General features: G+C 31.9%; 2 protein-coding genes across 2 annotated transcripts; both read right to left on the reverse strand.

Annotated features, from left to right (window-relative positions):
• Positions 1–3,735: 3,735 nt before the first annotated feature.
• Positions 3,736–11,785, reverse strand: LOC133336104 (polyprenol reductase-like). Its single transcript, XM_061544405.1, has 5 exons — positions 11,530–11,785; positions 11,207–11,467; positions 4,309–4,860; positions 3,920–4,221; positions 3,736–3,828 (listed from the first exon to the last, which is right to left on the reverse strand). The coding sequence occupies exons 1-5, from the start codon at positions 11,768–11,770 to the stop codon at positions 3,736–3,738; spliced, it is 1,449 nt and encodes a 482-aa protein (XP_061400389.1). The 5' UTR covers positions 11,771–11,785.
• Positions 11,786–17,320: 5,535 nt separating this feature from the next.
• On the reverse strand, positions 17,321–21,121 carry LOC133336136 (epsilon-sarcoglycan-like). The gene is made up of 4 exons (XM_061544437.1): positions 20,532–21,121; positions 20,020–20,466; positions 17,540–17,680; positions 17,321–17,464 (listed from the first exon to the last, which is right to left on the reverse strand). Exons 1-4 carry the CDS (start codon positions 21,119–21,121, stop codon positions 17,356–17,358), a joined length of 1,287 nt encoding a protein of 428 aa, XP_061400421.1. The 3' UTR covers positions 17,321–17,355.
• Between the last annotated feature and the right edge of the window lie 448 nt (positions 21,122–21,569).

The following is a 21,569-nucleotide window of genomic DNA, read 5'->3' on the forward strand; positions in this document are numbered from 1 at the left end:
GATGCGTTTTTCTATACATACAATAATTTACGTACGAAAATAAAAAAATAATAATAATGTTTTGTTTTTGTCTAAACAAATTTAATAAAATAGTATTTTTCCTTAGAAATAAACGAGAAAGGAGGGATTAACATTTTGTATGAGTGCTAAGATAAAAATTCTAGAAAAAATGGCAATGACTTCCAAAAGCGTGAATTTTTAAAAGGGTATATTTCCATAAGCGTGGATTTAAAAAATTGTATATTTTCAAGGACGTCCACAAGTGAGATTTTTTAAAGAAAATATTTCAAGGACTTAAAAATCAAGGATTTTTTAAGTAAATAATTTTAAAGACTTCCAAAAGTTTGGATTTTTTTAAAGAAAATATTTTCAGGGACTTCCGCAAGCATCGATGTTTGCTAGAAAAAAACTTTTCAGAGACTTTCAAAAACGTCGTTATTTTAATAAACAAATCCATAAGGGAGGATTTTTGAATAAAATATTATCAAGGATATCCGCAATTGTGAATTTTTAAAAGGGTATATTTTTAAAGACTTCCACAATCGTGTACTTTTAAAAGGGTATATTTCCAAGAACTTCCACAAACACGATTTTTTAAAAGGGTATATTTTCAAGGACTTCCAAAAGCGGGGATTTTTTTAAAGAAAATATTTTCAAGGACATCCAAACGCTAGGTTTTTTTAAATTCCAAAACAGTTCGGATTACAAGAAAATTAACTATTTTTTGAAGATTGGTTTTTTAAATTACTTTTTGAAGGGTGGATTTTTTTAAATATTTTTTTTGAAGCGTAGTTTTTTTCAAAATTTCTTTTGAAGTGTGTATTTATTTATATATTTCATAGTGCCCAGTCTTTCGACCTTAAGGCTGTAAGCTACATTTCACAATTAAATATAAAATTTATCGTATTAAGCGGCTTAAATGTAAAAGGGAGGGATATTGAACTACTAAAGAATATTATACCGATTAAATTACAAAAAAAAAAGTTTTTGATTATTATAGATTATGATTAAAAAATTTGATTAATTGGATTATGACTACTCCTACTTGGATTAAAAAAAAATTGGAAACGTGCATTTTTTAAATATTTTATTTTGAAGCGTAAATTTGTTAAAAAATGGGCGTTGAGTTTCTTACAAAATATTTGGAAAAACTGAATTTTAATTTTTTTTTTTAATTTTTCCAAAAGTTCAGTTTTAAAATTTTTTGGAATAGTGGATTTAATTAAAAAATTTAAAAATTGAATTTCAAATATTTGGAGTGAATTTTGAAAAGTGAATTCTTATTAAAAAGATTTTCAAGTTTTAAAAAATATTTGGACACAATGAACGAGCATAACAAGTGCCTCGATCATTTAAAAATTCTGTCCGATCTTCTACCTGAATATGTTGTGTAAAATTTTGTTATGTTCGCATCATATAGGTGACCTCTAGAGTGACCAGAAAAGCATACTAAAACCAGTAAGGAAAGTTCAAAAGTCGGACCGAACATACAAGATATGTTAATATCTGTAATATCCTGTAGATAGAAAAGACATAGAATCTTTGGAGAACCATTGAGATGCAATCGGGCGAATTAAATGTGCTATCATGGTATAATAATAAAAGGTAACAGCAAGTGTTGTTGTACAACAAACGATACAACAACCACATGGAAATTTGTTGTTGTAAGTTCTACTAGTGTCAACTCTTTTGACAGAAAAATGTAAACAAACAAACAAATTATCATCAAATTATTTTTATTTTGAAAATGAAATATTTTTGAATCCACAAAATACAAATTGAAAAACATGAATGAAAATATATCAAATTTATATTTCTATCGCTTCCACATCTTTACTATAATTGAGCCATTGCCATATATAGGTGTAACACGTATGCAAATGCTGGGAATAGCGAGTTCTTCCTTGAAGAAAGATTTGCTTCCTCAAACGATCCCAGCAGGCAGATTGAGTAAATTGAATACGGGAGGACATTTAATAAAGAACAATTTCGAATTGAATAAGTTTCCAATTTTCCTGTTGGGTGCTTTTTAAAAACATAATTTGTCAAATGCATATTGACACTAGTATTACGTTGGAATCAAATCAGCTGGTATTTGCTGTTACCTTTTATAATTGTACCATGATGTGCTATATAGATAGATATTTGAACCAATTGAAAAAAATCCAATTTTGAAATCAATGAAAATTTGCATGTCAAACGGACAGACTGGGATGGGAGTTATATTTAAATCTGAACCGATTTTACCAAAACTTCGCAGACATTAATCTAAACCTAATTCAGTACTCTGTGCAAAATTTTGTCTCAATCGGACAATAAAAATTTGCATGTCAAACGGACAGACTTGGATGGGAGCTATATTTAAATCTGAATCGATTCGCATACATCAGTCTGGACATAATTCAGTAATAAGTATGGACCTGATTCAGTGCGCTGTGCAAAATTTTGTCACAATCGGACAAATATTGGGAGTTTGGTGCATCATTTACATAAAATCGGACGAAACTATATATGGGAGCTTTATCTAAATCTGAACCGATTTTAACTAAACTTCGCAAATATCAATCTGCACCTAATTCAGTAGTCTGTGCAAAATTTTATCTCAATCGGACAAATATTGGGAGTTTAGTGCATCATTCACATAAAATCGAATGATACTATATATCGGACCTATATCTAAATCTGAACAGATTCCGACAAAACTTCGCATACACAAGTATGGACCTGATTCAGTGCGCTGTGCAAAATTTTGTCCCAATCGGAGAAATATTGGGAGTTTGGTGCATCATTTACCTAATCTCGGACGAAACTATATATGGGAGCTATATATAAATCAGAACCGATTCCAACAAAACTTCGCATACATAAGTATGTATCTGATTCAGTGAACTGTGCAAAATTTTGTCACAATCGGACAAAATTTGGGAGTTTGGTACATCATTTACATAAAATCGGACAAAACTATATATGGGAGCTATATCTAAATTTAAACCGACTTTCTACAATTTCAATAGGGTTCGTCATTAGTGAACTGTGCCAAATTTCATCCAAATCGGATCATAAATGCGACCTGTACTTTGTTCACAAAAATACATGGACGGACGGACATGCGTAAATCGACTCAGAAAGTGATTCTAAGCATATTCTCAATAGGAACCATGGGTCTATCTCGATTCCTTTTGTCTGTTACAAACATTGCACAAGGACATAATACCCTGTACCACAGTGTGGTGGTACAGGGTATTATGTACCACAGTGTGGTGAAGGGTATTATGTACCACAGTGTGGTGAAGGGTATAATAATGTATTTGATTACCTAATTAACGATAGCTTTGGCTTGTACTTTAATTACTAATTATAATGATACATAATGAACAGACAGACGGACTAATGAAGTTCAATCTCATTTTGATCCCTTTTCTGATCTCTAATTCATAATTATAATTATTTTTATATGACATCATTAACGAAATAATTTAAATAAAAACACTTTATTTTTTCATTATTTATGTCTGTGATATATTGAACTTTTGAGCAAAGTTGAAACATTTAATTATAAATAAAATTAAGCATGCTCTTTAATGATAATAAAATATGATCTTAGCTACTTAAGTACTACAGATATGTATGTGAAGTGTGGAATGTTTGGACGCGCCAAAACAAAAATGCTTACTTTGGTCTGTAATACTATACATAAATTATACAGAATGAATTGCATATAAAATAAATATAAACTTAAAGTAAAAATGGTATTAAAGCCTTGCGTTGTTTGGGATAATTCTTGAAGTTTTCCTTATACCATTTGTGGGTCAACAGGGCATTCATTAACTGTAAGAAAGAAAAAAAATTAGATTGTTAATGGATAACACTGAGTTCCATCCTATGATTTATAATTAACTATAATATTTCAAATGCCCACCTGATTACTAAACACCCATATGACAACCAATTTCCAGGTGAAACTCTTGCCCACAATACCCAACAATGAGACATACATAAGTATTTCGAATAGCATATGGGGTGATGATACCACCTGGAAAAATCCTCCACTAGGCAGCAAATGTTTTTCAGTTTCCACCTTGCCGGTATTGGGATTTTTACGTAAATTAACCAAAATCATATTCGATTTATATTGCTGGGACCAGCTAAAGTGAAACACAAATATGCAGACATATTGTAATAAAGTGATTTTTGTAAAACTAAATGAAGAGGGGAGGGAATCTGTAAAAGCAATAAAAAAAAACAAAAAACACCAACATTAAATTTAAAATTCAAATTTGTTTATGGTCATCATAAAAATTAACATACCTTTAACAAAACCCTCAGTGTTCAACAACAATGCCAGAATGGCTCCGAAATAATGTAAATACCCCACCATGTAATGGGATAAATTCATTTTACTTTTCTTTGAAAAGATTTGTACGAAATTCGTTTCATAGAAACGACGGGCACACTGCAACGCCATTAGGACACTGGCCACCAGCGCACTATTCGAATTAATTAACACCTGACGATTTTCCGACCCACCAGCCATAAAGTCTAAAAATTCGATGACATATTCCGGAGCCGTACTATGCATAATTATACCCTTGAGCACCAGATATAGAGCCAACATTGCCCAGGAGAAAGCAAATATATAGAAATGTTTAAACCATGATTTGGGCACCTCCATACGGGATACCATCGTTATTTCGGGACCATTATGTTTATGTTTGCCGTAACGAAAGGATTGTTTAATGAAATCGGGCAGAATGGATTCCACGGCCGTAATGAGCGATCCAAATATCACAATTATTACAGTGAATCCAATAAATATTGTATTGACTAAATTCAGTTTATAATAGTTGAGATAATTTTCTACTAATTCGAGTAACATTTTGTAAATGTTTTTGTTAATATTATCCGCTTAAATCTGTGTTAACCGTTTCACGTTGTCGTGAATTGAATGCCAAAATTTTTGTTGTTTATTGTTAGCTGTTTTCCGCTTTCTCTTTGGCTGACTGACTGAAAAAAAAAATATGAAAACAAATACAAACAAATGTATCTCACGCACATTTGGCAGATGTTTTGAAACACAATCGACGGCGTTTAGCGTTTGTAAGAGAATAGGGTGTCGGCGTTTTATTAAGTAGCACAATAATACAACTCTGTATTTAGGGTCTAGTTTCGTCAAATATACAAATATGTCATAAACAATTCACCCAAGATGTATTCTGTAAATCACAATCAGTGTGTTTTTTTAAATTTTCTGCAAACTAATTAGGGCTCAAATAATATTTTCAATGAAATTATTTTAAATTAGCCCCAAAACGTAACAGAAAAAATAAGAGATGAATTGTAAACTTCCATTTTACCGCGATAATACAACAGTTTATTTAGGGGATTTGTTTACAGTTTTTATATTAGTTTGGGGAAAAAGAAATCCTTTTTTTTCGGCAGATTTCTGTATTTATATATTTCTCGTAAAGTATCTATCAAACAATTTCAGATTTATGCTCGTTGGAAGGATGACATTTCGCAGAAAAAAATTATTTTGCATTTTTGTTTAGTGCATTCAGTTGTGAGTTACAGGAAAGTGGACAAAAGAAAATTCGGCACATTTTACAAATTTTCTTTGACAAAAGCAAAAAATGCAAACCAAGCGGCTGAAATTGTGAATGATTTTTATGGTTCCGATACCTTAACATCCAATTATGTGCAATCTCGGTTTCGAAGATTCCGTTAAGGAATTTTTGATGTTAAAGGTGCACCTCGCACAGATATCGGAGAAATGATCGAAGTTGATCGGCATGTTAGCAGTCATAATATCGCCCAGGAGCTAAAATTCGGTCATAAAACTATTTTAAACCATTTACAAATGACCAGAAACGGCCAGACTTGGCCAAAAGGAGAGGTGTTGGGTTCCACCGGGACAACGTTAGGCCAGACACATCTACAGTGACTCGGGAGCTTGGTTGGGAAATTTTAATGCAGTCCGGATTAGGCACGAAGCGATTATCACCTTTTTCTTGGATTGCAAAATTTTTTTAATGATAAAAAATTGGTACCTAGAGAGGATTGCGAAAATTGACTACTAGAGTTTTTTACAAATAGAGAGCAGGACTTCTGTGAGAGAGGAATTATGAAGTTACCTTTAAAAGTGGCAACAAATCATACAACAAAACGTTACATATTTGGTCCAAATCGGAGAATAAAGTCCTATAGTTTATATAAAAATAATGGACTTCTTTTCCCCAACCTTATATAATCCACTGGATTTGTGAAGAAGACGTATGCGCTGTGGAATTGACGTTTGATCGAGTGGATTTAGTAGTCTAAACTTGCTTTTATTATTACTTACTTAGCTGGCTTTTTTGCAGAACGGTTGTTCCATAAGCCGAGCCTAAAAAAGATTTTCAAGCGCGTCGGCCTTGTGCGCCACTCCTCCAATTAATGTCTTTTACTTGGTATGTCCATCTAATTCGTGGTCTTCCCCTTCTGCGTGAACCATCAGTAGGCTCGCTTTTATATGCTTTTGAGCTGGGGCATTCTCATTCATTCGCACAACATGGCCTAGCCACCGTAGACGCTTCAGCTCAATACGACTGACTATGTCGATGTCCGCGTATATATTGTAAAGCTCGTAGTTCATTCGATACCGATATTCACTGTCTACGCAGATCGCCCCGTAGATTTTTAGGAGAATTTTTCTCTCAAACACCCCAAAAGCTGCCTCATCTGCTTACGTAAGTACCTATGCTTCGATTTGGCGGGAGGTGGCCTTGTTTCTAAACTGCTTACTTAGACCATAGTAGCATCTGGTGGCCAACACTATTCTTCCCCGAATTTCAAAACTAATGTCATTAGTTTAATTTATGGCGGTACCAAGGTATATAAAATTTTTAACTACCTCGAAGCTGTAGTTTTCAAGTTCCACAGTTGGTCCGAGTCTACTGGACGTCTTGCGCGTTGATACCATCAGCATGGTCTTCTCGCCATTTACTGTCAGACTCCTTCTCAATTTGTCCAAAGGTGGCTGTTACCGCTCGCAATTTTCGACCCATTACGTCGAGGTCATATGCGTAGGAGAGTAGCATGTGTTGTTTTGTGTACAGAGTGCAATTTCTGTTCACCTTTGCCTCTCATATGACCTTTTTCAGCAGGATGTTAAAGATATCACACGACAAACAGTTATCTAGTCTGAAACCTCGTTCGGTTTGGGTTGCAATATACATAGAACTGGAAAATATATCAAATTTTAAATATAAAGGTTTGTTAGCTACACACGTTAGTTAAATATTAATTGATGTATTTACCTGATTTCATAACATCGATACTATCCAAAGCCAAGGTGGAATATTTTTTAATAAACCCCAAAATGTAAAAAAAGTCTAATATTCTATATTGTCCTCGTAGTGGATATAGGACCTAAGGAGGACCCTACATTGTAGGGTATAAACAATTAATGTACACATTTTATCTATTATTACATTTTCAAACATAAACTTGTTTTAATTAAAACAATTAATTTACATAATGAAATTTACATATACCGATAATAAAATTATCTCCCCATTATGTTGTAAAGTCATTGCGTTACTTCGTATTCGAAAGACAATAGCACATCGGTAAATACAAAATTCATTATGTCCGCGAGTGATTTGGAAACCATTGTTTATTTCATAGAAACTTGGAATATAAATCTTTTAAATATTATATTTTTCGCAATAAGTGCATTTGTAATAATTGGTGCATTTCTAATGCACTTTACTCGAATCAAATTACCTAAAAGTGTAAAGACATTTTTCCTGTTCGGCAAATATGCAGCATACAGTTCGAAAACATCAATATTGACAGTACATAAATCATGGATTTCACATGCCTATATATTAGGTTCAATTGTATCAACGTGGTACATTTGGCTAATTCTCGATATGACCATCTTTCAAAATAAGTTACCAAAACATATTGAAATATTAATTAGCATACTTGCTGGTGGTAAAAATCGTAAAATTATTTTAAATTCAACTGAATGTTTAATTGTCACAATACTGGTGGCTCTACAATGTCTACGTCGGGCATATGAGACAATTTTTACACAAATATTCTCCACCAATAGTCGTTTAGATGTTAAACATTATTTATGGTCGTTATTATACTATTTTGTGTTGATACACGTGCTGGTAGCCAATGCTGAAGGATTCGTCAAAGGTAAGTTATAATAATTTTTCTATTGTTGGCTCTAAAATAACGGATTTTTATAATTGCATCTGTTCAAGGTTCCACTGCCACTCCCATTGATTTCTCCACGCTCTCAATAATCCAGGTCATTTCAATTTTGGTATTCTTATTTTGTTGGTGGCATCAATATCAATCAAATTTAATTTTGATACGTTTACGAAAGGATAACAACTCGGGCAGAGTGGTCACGGAAAAACATCTGCTCCCAAGAGGTGGTTATTTTGAATGGGTGTCATCGCCTCATATGCTCTATGAAATTGGTCTATATATTTCATTACTTTTTGGATTTTTAGTCAAAAGTGTTACATGTTGGCTTATGTTAATTTCAATTTTAAGCAATCAGGTAAACTTATCAATTGTCATATAACTTTCTTTTATATTTAAAATCTAATATAATTTTCAGATTTATATTGCAATCCAGACACACGTTTGGTATATGGAAAATTTAACAAATTATCCACATAATAGAAAAGCTATTATACCATTTATTTTATAATTTAATAAAATGTAATAAAAATATTATTTTTCCAGTATTGGCTTCTGTCAAATATATATCACATTATAGCGAAAAATGCGTTATATATGTTTGTTAAGGTCAAATTTTAATTAAAAAACAAAAGAGATAATCCATATTTCAATCGATTTCTAAAAATACATATTATTTAATATTATATGCTTACATATTTTTTATAAGACAACCCAATTATTTTTGCATTATCCTGAAGTAGTCAGGTTAAAATGCCAACATTTTGCTCATTTGTTATACCCGAAATCGTTAAACTGATTATTCATTATACCGACAATCGAATGTACTTACATTTTATAGAACAAGCCACCCTGATAAAGGTTGTAATCAGTTGTTAGCTATGTTCTACCTTGTAATTATTATACCATGGATGTATTTATTTTTTATTTATTTGGTATGCACATATAAAATTCACTGTATTTAAGAATAGGATTTACTTGACATATACGCTATGGAATTGACATTTGCGTTCGAGTGGATTTCGTAGTCTTAACTCGCTTTTGAAGTACTTTTACTGTCCAGGACTTATAACTATTATTCTATAATGTTGCTGCGGAACACACATGCCGAACATATTAGAAAAGTAGCGGTAGTATAGCTTTCCTTTTCCTGGGATAATTTTTAAACGTCTGTTTATACCACTTGTGAGTGCACAGTGCATTGTAGACCTAAAAAAACAAAAACATTATCAAATTTCCAATTACAATATTCAAAATGAGTTTAATGCGAATATAAATATTTTAGTCGTAATAACAATATTCTAATCCTAAAAAAAATAGTAAACAAAAGGACCAACGTATGGCGAATCAATTCAATAACCTACACCATTTTTGGTATAACAGGATTCCTTTTACAATCCATATACATATACCAATAAAAATACATAATAAAATATGAACCGATTTAATCTAAATTTGATACATGCTATTCTGGAATGAAGTCTGACTTTTTATATGATTTCATCCTGAAATGATTTCAACCAACTTTTATATACAAAAATATGTCCTTCGAACCATAGTATAAATGGATGGACATATTATTGCATCATGTACCTATCTAATTACATTTTTGGGGTGAAACACACATTTTGTGGTATTACCTTCTTGATTTTGTGAAAAAAAATCATTATTAACATTTCACGTTTTAATAATGTATTGCATATGTTTATTTTATATTTGACACAAGAAGCCACTACCTACAATGTTGCTCTTTTGTCACCATCAAGTTGTCTACCTTGTATTATTAGGTTCGTTCGTTTACTCAATAATTTGTACGAATTTGTACAAATTATTACAAAATGTTGTTCGTTTACCCAAAAGTCCAGTAAAAGAGAGTGAATTGAGAGAGCAGATTTGACAGTTGTGTTACTGAGTATTTGCAAATTCTTACAAGGAAAATTTACTCAGTAAGAATTTTCTTGTACCATCAGCTGATATTTAATCAGCTGTTTTGTTATGTTTTGTAAACAAACAAAAAATTGTTCTCAAGAAAATTAATTGTTTTGTGAATTTTATTTTGATTTTGTATCATTAAATAGTTAAAACATACCGGTCACAACCCCTTTAAATGTTTGTGGGGAACAAACAACATCAAATTATCCATTTTTCAAATAAAATTGCTGTTTTTTAGTTTGCGCCAATTTGTTTGTTGTTTTAATCAGCTGTGTCGAAACAATCTTTTTACTGGATGTTGTTCGTTTACTTTTTGCAGTTTTCTCTCTTGAGAAGGAAAAAGTCGTATTTACTCTCTGCAATTTCTTACTGAGTAAATATATACAACATTTTTACTGGATGTTGTTCGTTTACTTTTTTCAATTTTCTCTCTGAAATCAAAAATTCGTATTTTACACTCTACAAATTCTTACTGAGTAAATGTTACTGGGAAAGTAAACGAACGGACTTTTCCCCAGCAACATTTACTCATCAAGAATTTGCAGAGAGTAAAATACAAATTTTTGATTTCAGAGAGAAAATTGCAAAAAGTAAACGAACGACATCCAGTAAAAATGTTGTATCGACACAGCAGATTAAAACAGCAAACAATTTGGCGCATACAAAAAAGTAGCATTTTTATTAAATAATGGAAAAACAAGCGAAAATTTTTGTTGATTATAAATACTTGCGTTTTTTTCATCCATTTCAATGTTTAATGATACAAAATCAAAATAAATTTCACAAAAAAATCAATATGCTTGAGTAAAATATTATTCCTTGTAAGAATTTGCAAATACTCAGTAAGAGAACTGTCAAATCTGCTCTCTCAACTCAGTTCCTTTTAGTGGGCTTTGGGGTAAATGAACAACATTATTTTAAAACATGTGTACAAATTATTGAGTGAACGAACGAACCTAATGAACGCTAATAGACCACACCAAATTATTTCATTCGATACCTCAAATTAAAAAAAACACACTCACCTGATTACTAATCACCCATATGACAATCAGCCACCATGTCAAACATTTTCCCATGAAACCCAAGAGTAGAGCTACATATAACATAATTTCGAATAGCATATGTGGCGATGATACCCATTCAAAGAAACCTCCCTTGGGTAGCAAATGCTTCTCTGTGGCGACTTTTCCCGTTTTGCTATCCATGCGTAAATTCACCAAAATTAAATTCGATTGATATTGATGCCACCAAGAGAAAAGGAACAAGGCGAGTCCCACATAATTTATAAAATATAGCTGTGACAATTTGAGTCCCTCAGACGGGGAATCTAAAATATAAAAAAACATTTTTTATTATTTTAATTTTATAGTATTAATTTACCATACTTACCTCTTACAAATCCTTCAGCATTTATCAAAATAGTTAGGATCGCTCCGAAATAATGCACCAAACCCACCAGATAATGTCCCATATTTATTTTATTTTTCTTGGAAAAGATTTGCACAAAATTTGTTTCATAAAAACGTCGTGTACACTGGAGACACATCAGACTCATAACAATTAGGCATGACGTGGAATCGATTAACACTTTACGTTGTCGACCACCACCAATTAAATCTAAGAATATCATTAGGAATTGTGGTATTTCCTTATGAAATATACTCGATTGGAGCACAAACCATAAACATAACCAGGATAACGCCATGGAAAATATATAAAAATGTGAAAACCATGATTTCGGTACTTCCAATTTTGTTATCAGCCAATTTTTTCCTTTGCCGCTGTAGGCATGTTTGCCATATCGTAATAATTGTTTAATACATGCCGGTAATTTATTTTCCATGCTAGTCATTAAGGCGCCAAATATCACCATTGGTAGACATAATCCAATAAATAGTAGAGTTAATAGATTTATATTCCATTTTTCAATGAAATTTAGAAGAATCTCTAAATTAATCGTTAACATATTGAGGAACTATTTTTCGTAAAACTAATTTTTCCACTTAAATGTTGTCTTCTTCTACCAAACTAATTGCAAAACTATTTGTTTGCCTTATCAAAATATGTTTGTTTGAAACAAATGCCGTTCAAAGTGCACACAAAATTATAGATAATACTCACATGGAACAACAAAAACTTCACCTAGGTCAAGATTTGTTGGTCGGCGTTAAGGAAACATTTTTATAACATCCACTATTGGAATGACAAATTTAATATACAAATGTTCAGTATTTTAAAGATTTTGTCCATCCAAAGAGACAGTTATTTGGCTTTTCGTATTCTTGGAGTGTGAAAACATATTTGTCCATATAGATCAGAGCCTTCATCTGTAATTTACAATTTCAGGTTATTGTGGATATATAGGTTTTTCGCCGGGAAATTTCAATGTAGATTCTTGTTTTGATATAGCTTCCACATAATTAGGCTCGTTCGTCTTCTTTCCCAGTAAAATTTACTCAGTAAGAATTTGCAGAGAGTAAATACGAATTTTTCGTTCTCAAGAGAGAAATTGCAAAGGAACAACATCCAGTAAAAAGATTGTATCGACACAGCTGATAAAAACAACAAACAAGTTGGCGCAAACAAAAAAGCAGGATTTTTTAAAAGAAAAATGGAAAACAAGCGGAAATTTTATGTTGAATAATAATACTTGTGTTTTCTTTATCCATTTTAATGTTTAATGATAAAAAATCAAAATGTTTAATGCTACACAAAACAATCAATTTGCTTGAGAACAATTTTGTTATTTCTTTACAAAATATACAGCAAACAGCTGACTAAATATCAGCTGATGGTACCAGAAAATTGTTACTGAGTAAATTTTTCCTTGTAAGAATTTGCAAATACTCAGTAATACAACTATCAAATCCGTTCTCTCCATTCACTCTCTTTTACTGGACTTTTGGTTAAGCAAAAAACATTTTGTAATAATTTCACTTAATTTTAGATATTTTCAGGTCTTCAGAGTATAAAATATCAATTAGCAGGCACTTTTTTATGTAGGTGGTAAGGTGGAAGACTTCCCCAAGCCTCTGTATAACACACAGTTTGTTGGACTTACTACATCTATTTCCTAGCAGAATACTTATAAATACTACTTTAGGTGCGCATACTCTTTTATGTACCATATGACTCGATTGTGTACCATATGACCCATCATTTTGGAGCATTAGACTTTACCACAGCACGGGTGGAATTAGCGAATATATGTTAAACACTCCACTTGGGGATTTTTGAAAAGTATTGAGAGCCATGTATGCTCGTCGGTGTCTGTGATTGAAAAGTGGGAGACGTGACATCAAAGGAACATTCAAAACTTCAAAGGGACATTCTACATACACACTTTTACGGGAAGCTGTGAGGACTGATAAAATGTCCAAAGAATATCAACCGGCTTCCTGGCTGACTATGGAAAATTTTACCTTTTGCCATTTTTTTAATAAATTATTTTTTTATTATATTACTGGACAACACCAAAAAGAACTTTGGAGACCACATAGAATATACATCCAATGACTTAATGCTATGAACGATTTAAAGCTATGAACGTGTGGATTGACACCGGACACAATAGACCGCACCAAAACAAAGTACATACGGGCTAAAATCGGACACCTATTCATACCCCCGAAATGAAATCCTGCATACGTTGCTGACCTATATGTATATGTGAATTCCGTGGGACATAGAAATGGTGAAACATTTCCTATGCCGCAGCCCTGCTTTTGAATCCAAATCCAGCGAATTTATAGAAGTTAAGGGATAACAAAATCCAAAGGTGATTTTCTTCTAAATTTCCTCTTATTCTAGAGCACACAATAGGCCTTTCACTGACAGAAGTGTATGATCTACTATTGGACATGTGGTAGTGTAAACAACCCCTTTTTTCAACCTAACCTAAATTTTTATTGTATTGTATATATCGACTTTTATCCGGTTAACCTACTTTATGTGTACTTATTATATATGTAATGTAATTGGCAATTTAAACCCACTGGGTTAACGAAATGTAAAATGTATAAATGTACTATAATAAACCGTATTCATTACTTCCCATAACATTTCAGTTGTGTCCCTTGTAAACACAGTATTTAATATGTACGTTACTCAATTAATACATACGCTACGTATTTGAGTAACCTGACATTTATCAGCTGTACAACCACTGACTGCATTTTCAGCAATTTGAGTTTCAAGCAATAGCATCTTCATTCCGTGTTTGTATTCTACTGTGTGAAGTTGTGGCAATTTTCTGGAATAAAACTCATTTAATTTTATTTAATACAAAGGACTTATTAGTTTCAACGAGGTAATTTATAATTTAATGTTTCAGTAATAAAAAAATTAAAAATCCCTCTCCCTGCTCTTCACAATACTTTCAGATTTAAACCATTTGGTGCCTATCAGTGCGAACGAAGTAAAATCGAGTGAAGGGAAAAGAAAATAACCTCTTTTGCTGAGGCGACTTGAAAAGAAAACGAACCCCTTGGAGTAACTTAGGAAAACATTGAAAATATGATTTAACTAATTTTAAGTATTTGATTAAATGCAGTTATAATAATATGTTGGATATGTTTATTCATATGTTAAACAAAAACTTTTGTCGATTCTTTAGTCTAAGATGTATTAGAATAAAAACCTAGAATTAGCGGATATGAAAAATTAATATATTTGTATTTTAATTTGGTTGCATGTTTCTTGCACAATGGATAGGGAGTATGTTGATAAGATTAATTTCTTATTAGTTCGGGCTTATATTAAAAAAGGTTTGTTCCAGAACCTGCAAGAATGTACATTTTTTACTACAATAACAATTTGTTAGTTTATGATATCCAAGGAAATTGTAAAAATTCGTAGATTCATGGAGTACGATAACAGACCAAATATCAGCATAGATTTGAAATACCATGGAGTACATTGTGGTCTTCAATTACTATTTAAGAATTCTTTGTATTACAACGACAATAATGGGGTGGGATTAATATAACTGGATGTTTAAAGAGTTTTACTCTGCAAAATGTCCTTAAAAGCCTATATACGGAAACAGACATTTTGTATAACCTACGATCATTGTTTGAACATTTTACGGGGTGGAATGAAACATATTGTAATGGCTTATAATATGGAATATTTGGCTTTTAAATTCCGAACATAAGGAATAGTTTAAATCGACTATGTTTAAAAAAGGTCCTGTATACAAAAATGATTATATTTAAAAAAATGTATTGGTGTTCTTCCGTATTTAAAAAGTAAAAATGAGAATATCGAAAACCATTACGATTAATAATAAGTGGAGAATATATATTTATTTTTTTAATTCCATTTGTAACATGGCCATTGTCTTACACGATTCGTTAATGTTGTCTGCAAGACACTTTCTACTGGGTGATTTTGGAATAGGAAAATACATCAAAAGTGCGTCTTAAATGTAATAATGTTGGTGACATCGGATGTATAGAGGGTTAAAAAAAAAACAACAACAAATTCCTATGACATATAATGTTACCACCAGCTGGCTTAATAAGTTCGGGAACAGACCACTTGATGAGTTCCAAATTAAAACGGGTTGCCATCATAAAATTCTCAAATGAGACTACCTTCTGTAATTACACCATGAGGGTATCGTATGGTCGTATCGTACGGTCGTACGTTCTCCGCTCACTGGCTTCCTATTACATTGAACATTGAGGGTATCGTATGGTCGTCCCCGTCCGACTATACTGCTCCGCTCACTGCTTTTCTATTACATTGCACTTCCTCCATAGTTAGGGTGCAGATTCAAGTACTTTATTCCCCTATTTGAAATAATTATTTTATTGAGTTAATAAATAGAGATGGAGAGGCTGCTTAATTGAATGTAATTGATGTATAGTTGTTTATAGACCTTTGCATAATAAAATTGCAAAATATATATTGTATGTTCCCCTACTCAAAAAGTGGTATAACAATTAATGGCCTGTTCCCGTACTGCAATAATCTGCTAGATTTTATAATTTTCTTAGATATCATAAAGGAAAATTCGTTATGGTAGTAACAATTAGTAGATTATTGCAGTATGGAAACATATCATTATTAAGGAAAAATCTAAAATAAATTTCGATTAATATAATATTTTTGTTGGTTCTAAAATATAAAACATTGTTTACTATTTTAAACAATATATTAATCGTTCAATTATTAAATTGCAAATGTTATGACAAAATTAATATACACTCCGTCGTATCATGGATGATACAATTGTGACCAAATTTTTTAGTTCCTAATATAATTACAAAGTATCAAAAATATAATTTCAATCTTTCCAAAAAGTAATATTCAACCAAATGTGCATAGAAAAAATATCCTATTAAAATAAAATGCATCCTTTCACTAATTTGGCAAACTGTAATCTCTGTTGGATCATATGAATATGTATGTATTTCAGTGTATTATTGTTGCTGTGTAAAAAAATTGGAAAATCCTTAATCCTACTTACATAAAAGGAATCCCACATGCAGCGTTTACAAAAAAAAAAAAAAAATAAATAATTTTTTTTTGAAGTCTATTCAGGTAGAGAAACCAAGGATTCTTTTGTTTCCTTTTTTCTTTCATTATTCGTATGTATAGGATTTCTATGTATGTATGTATGTGTATGCTAGCATGTAAGAAATTACCTGAATCCACTAAGGATACCAGTGTTTTTTAAAAACAAACAGATGTCACAACATTTCCCAAGAAAAAATAACATATTCAGTTCTTTTCAGTGCATTATTAAAAGAACTAATTGTAGGTCTTTTAAATGGAAATTAAAAAAATTCACACCTCTGCTGGTTAGTTACAAAAATATTATTTATAAAATCCACGACTCTGTTGGTTAATTGCAAACAATATTCTTTATAAAATCCACGACTCTGTTGGGTAGTTCGAAAAATATTCTTTATAAAATAAGTCCTCTTCTAATTTTTCAAGCAATTTTTTATTATTATTGATATCTATAAAATTATTAATAAGTATAATAATAACCTCAATAATCTCTACATGTTAACATCTACTATAAATATTGTATAGATATGATCCATATAGTAGATATGCTGGGATATAATGTTAATATATATTTTGAATATTGTTGACATATAAAATGTGATTATGATAATTCTTTATTATCCGCCATCTTCTTTGTTTTCAAATTGTCCACTCTTAACAGTACAAAATACGTGGACTAGTCGAAGTTGGTTGTCATATATCCACACCACCGCTACGTGTTAGAGTGCCGGCCTTATATGGTGGTGGCTTTGGCCTTAGGTATGTATTAGATGGACTCTCAGTTTGATAGAAACTGGTGGGACTGAAAAGAATAAATTTTAAAATTTTATTCCCAAAAATATTCAAAAGTTCGAATAGCTGTATATAACATACATACCTTTGTGAGCGAACACTGGTATTATCCAACAAACAATTGGGATCCTTAAGACTTTTCAAAGTGGTAACCGGTTGAGAATTTGTATCGGAATACTGTACCATTTGTACCGTGGATGATGTTGTGGGATAAGTTTCCTTGTAGCTGGAAATATAGGGAGAATTTTTTTTTATTATATTTTAATATGTATTTACTATATATCATTATTGTTAATTAAGGATAACAAAATAAAAAATTCACCTTTCTTGATCTTCTTGCTTAGAATCTGTATCAGAACCATGTGACGATTCTAAACACTCTTCTTCACATATATGAAAAATATTATCAAAAAAGAATTCCGATTTTGGATCGTGTCTAAAACGAAAATTATAATAAAATTAAAATAAAACAAAAATAATAAAGCTTAAATTAAAAAATATAAATAAAAGGGACTTTTTAAAGAATATTTTTTCAACTAAACAACAGAGGCGTGGATTTAAACAAATATATATATATATATATATATATATGGGCAATATTGCCAATTTTTTAATATTCCATTTTCAAAAAATCAGCTTTTTTGTTTTTGTGGCACATGAATGATTTTTGGTACACATATAGAGAAAAATGTTCTGACTCCGAAACCGTTCGCGATCAAATTTTTGGTTGATGCGCGCAAAAGTTATCGAGGTTTTAACTTTGGGCAAAAGAAAAAAATCTTAAAATTACGCCGTTTATTATATTGACCAAAAACGTTGATATATGTCTTCTTCCGTAAAGTAAGAATATGAATATATTACAATAATCGCGATAAAGTTGCACATTTTCACGAAATATGAGAAAAATGATAAAAATATAGGATATTACGTCAATATTTTCATTATATTAATGACATACACACACCTAAAAATTTATATAAAAATATCTACATAATATAAACACCATGATGAATCAAATGATATCAAAATCACACAAGTCCGTGTAGCGGTTTGTAAATCGGAGCGACAACAAATCAAGATATTGAGGAAAAATATTTGTTTTTGGTTCGAAAAAAAATGTCATCATATTTATTTTTTTATTTTATACAAGAAATTTCAGAAAAAAAATGTTGGGGTTATTCTGCTATTTTACCCAAATTTCGTCGAAAAATTTACATATTTAAAAATAATCACATTTGGTGTATAAGTATACACCTTGTGGATTGTAGCAAGACCCCTCCGATAAATCTTGGGGTTCTATAAATAGGAATAAATCTTAAAATAAAATAATATTATGAAATATACATTTTAAATTGCGTCTAAATCGCGTAATTCTCAAAATCATTTGATGCGCATGCGGTTTTCAGGAAGTACTGAAGTTTATCTTCTAATCCATATATATTTTGCGAAAATTCATTTGACGGCAAAGATGTGCCGCACGTTACATTGAAGTACCCAAAAAATCGTAAAACGCGAATAATTTCCGAAAACTCCATATACCATTAACGCGCATCCGATTTCTGTGTGGACCCTAAAAAAATACATCGATCTATATCATTTCAATGTGGTCCATTAAGAACCATGGATGTGCCAGCAAAATCAATTTTTGAGATAAATTGCGTACATCTCTCTTTCGGCTGAAGTTTTTAAAGTTCTCTTTTCGAAAAAGATCAAAATCCGTATGAGGTCATTTATTGAAGCGGAAATGATACACAGAAAACGCAAATAAATCCGCGATATTTTCAAAAACATTTTTTGCCAAATTTCGTGTTTTTGGAAGGCCAGTTCCCGCTGTTCTAGTAGATGGATTTTCAAGAAGAAGATTTTATATCATCCGAAACGTAAAAAACCTTATTGATCGCGGGTACCCATATCATTCAGTTGACAGATCTAAAAATTTGGCCCGAAAAATAGGTTTTTTAGAAATTTGATCGCACAAAATTCGCACCTTGGGATGAGTATTACTCTGAAGCTGTGCATACTACATACACAAAATACATATCAAATTACGCAGATTCGCGACTACAATAATATTATAATCGATTTTTATAAATTCCTGTTTGCGTATTAAAGCTAGAAGTAAAATTAAAAAAACACTCAAAATCGAGCTTCAAAATGTCAGCATCATTTAAAGGTAGATGCAGTGAAAATTTTGAAAAAGTATACATAAGGGGCGTAGTCCCCATTTTGTTGGCTTTTAGTTTTATTTTGACACGAAGACCGTGCAATGAGTGGCTTAGTCACAAATCGATAGAGAACATAAAAAAACTGGTTCGCCTCAACGTGTTTTTACACATTTTTTTACATTAAAGTAGACACAGCTTCCACCAAAATAAAGTTTGGAGGTCAATATCATGAACAGTTTGCAACGACAGATCAATTTACCCAAAACTATTCACTTTTTTTCCTATACTTAAGTAATTCCCGAGTTATAAAGGGGTAAACCTCCGCTTCAGCTATGTTAAAAAATTGGCAATATTGCCCATATATATATTACAAATATATAATGTTAGTACCAATACTCACAATTTCTGATGTCTGAAACACAATGTGGCCGTTAGTATGCCACAAAGCAGCCCAAAGAGAACAGTCGGTATGGCAAAGGCAAATGCAAACTCATCGATATAATTGCGTATGGGAACATCCTCACGGGCCATACCATGCCAACGATCTGTACGTCGTTTCAAATTTAACATTTCACTATGACCAATAACTCTATTGTTGTTATTATTATTGTTATTGCCATTAGCAGCCGCCGAATCATGATTGTGATGTAGAACTTCGGGTGTCGAATCAGTGCCAACCATTTTAAAGGCACACCAATCCAGTTTGAAACCAACATTTTCAAATATTTTCTGTACCGAGGTGCGCTTATAAGTACATGAGGGCAATTTGTAAAGGGGTCGTACTTCTTCCTGCAGCTGATTTAGACGTTCCGAAAATTTGGCAAAGCTACCCAGGTGAACAATAACCCTGAAAAGGAAATGAAAATGGAATTGTTAAATAAAAAAATTTATAAAATATTATCCATACTTTACCCCTCATGCTGTTGAGGCCTCAATGGCAAACGTCCACCCATATTCACTGCCGATTCCATAAAGACCAAACTCAAATCTGCTTCACTTTCCGGCCACAGATCTTTACGGAAAATATTACGTAAATTCTCAACCCTACCAGGATCCATTAAATGTACCCAATTTAAATTGTCAATTTTCATTTGCACCACATTGGGAGCATGGAACTTCGAAGCAATAGCTATATCCAGCTGAGCATTTCTTGTCTCATAATTTTGTTTATTCAATGCCACAATTTCCAGCGTAATTTTCTTACCAGCCAAACGGGCTGGTGGTGTCCCGTACAGGAAACCGGCATGATGTTCATGACTATACATATAACGCATCCATGATGGTAAATCGGGATACGACTTCAACGATGGTGTATAGCGGAATTGTTCATTAATCACCTGGTGCGTCCAATTGAACATCGATGGTTCAATTTTAAATGTATACAGTTCGCCGACCGATGCTTGACCCACAATTTGACCGTTCGAGGTCGCATAAAGGCAGCATGATATTAAAAGCAAGGCCGTCGTTGAATGACGCCATAATAACGTTTTTAATTTCCACATTTTTTATCGTATTTATTTATTTTTTTTTTAATTAATTTGAAGACATGCTTTTCAATTTAATAAAAATTCAATTATTTTATTCACTTTATTATTAAAAAATACTCTTTTTGCAAATTCTAAAATCTGACGACAGCACGAAAAATAATGTTAGCTGTGTATCTAAAAGAATTTTTTGTGGGTGGCAGGCGAAAACTTCCGAAATTGGGAGCTGAATCGTGGGGATACGAGAGTTTGTTTACACGAATTTGCCAACTGAGAGACATAAACAGAGAACATTTATAACGGTTACAACAACTCAGGGAAGAGAGCGTTGCCACATTTAGGAAAATCAGTAATCGATAACGTGTAATAATCGATAATATAATAACGGTAATAATTTAGATTTAATCATGTTAATAAGGTGATGTATCTTAGCCGGGAAGGAGATGATTTAATAAAGAAAAATGGT

Source organism: Musca vetustissima, unplaced genomic scaffold, assembly GCF_032173495.1.
Source record: "Musca vetustissima isolate MV318-11 ecotype Yass unplaced genomic scaffold, APGP_CSIRO_Mvet_v1 utg1485, whole genome shotgun sequence".
Classification (NCBI taxonomy): Eukaryota; Metazoa; Arthropoda; class Insecta; order Diptera; family Muscidae; genus Musca; species Musca vetustissima.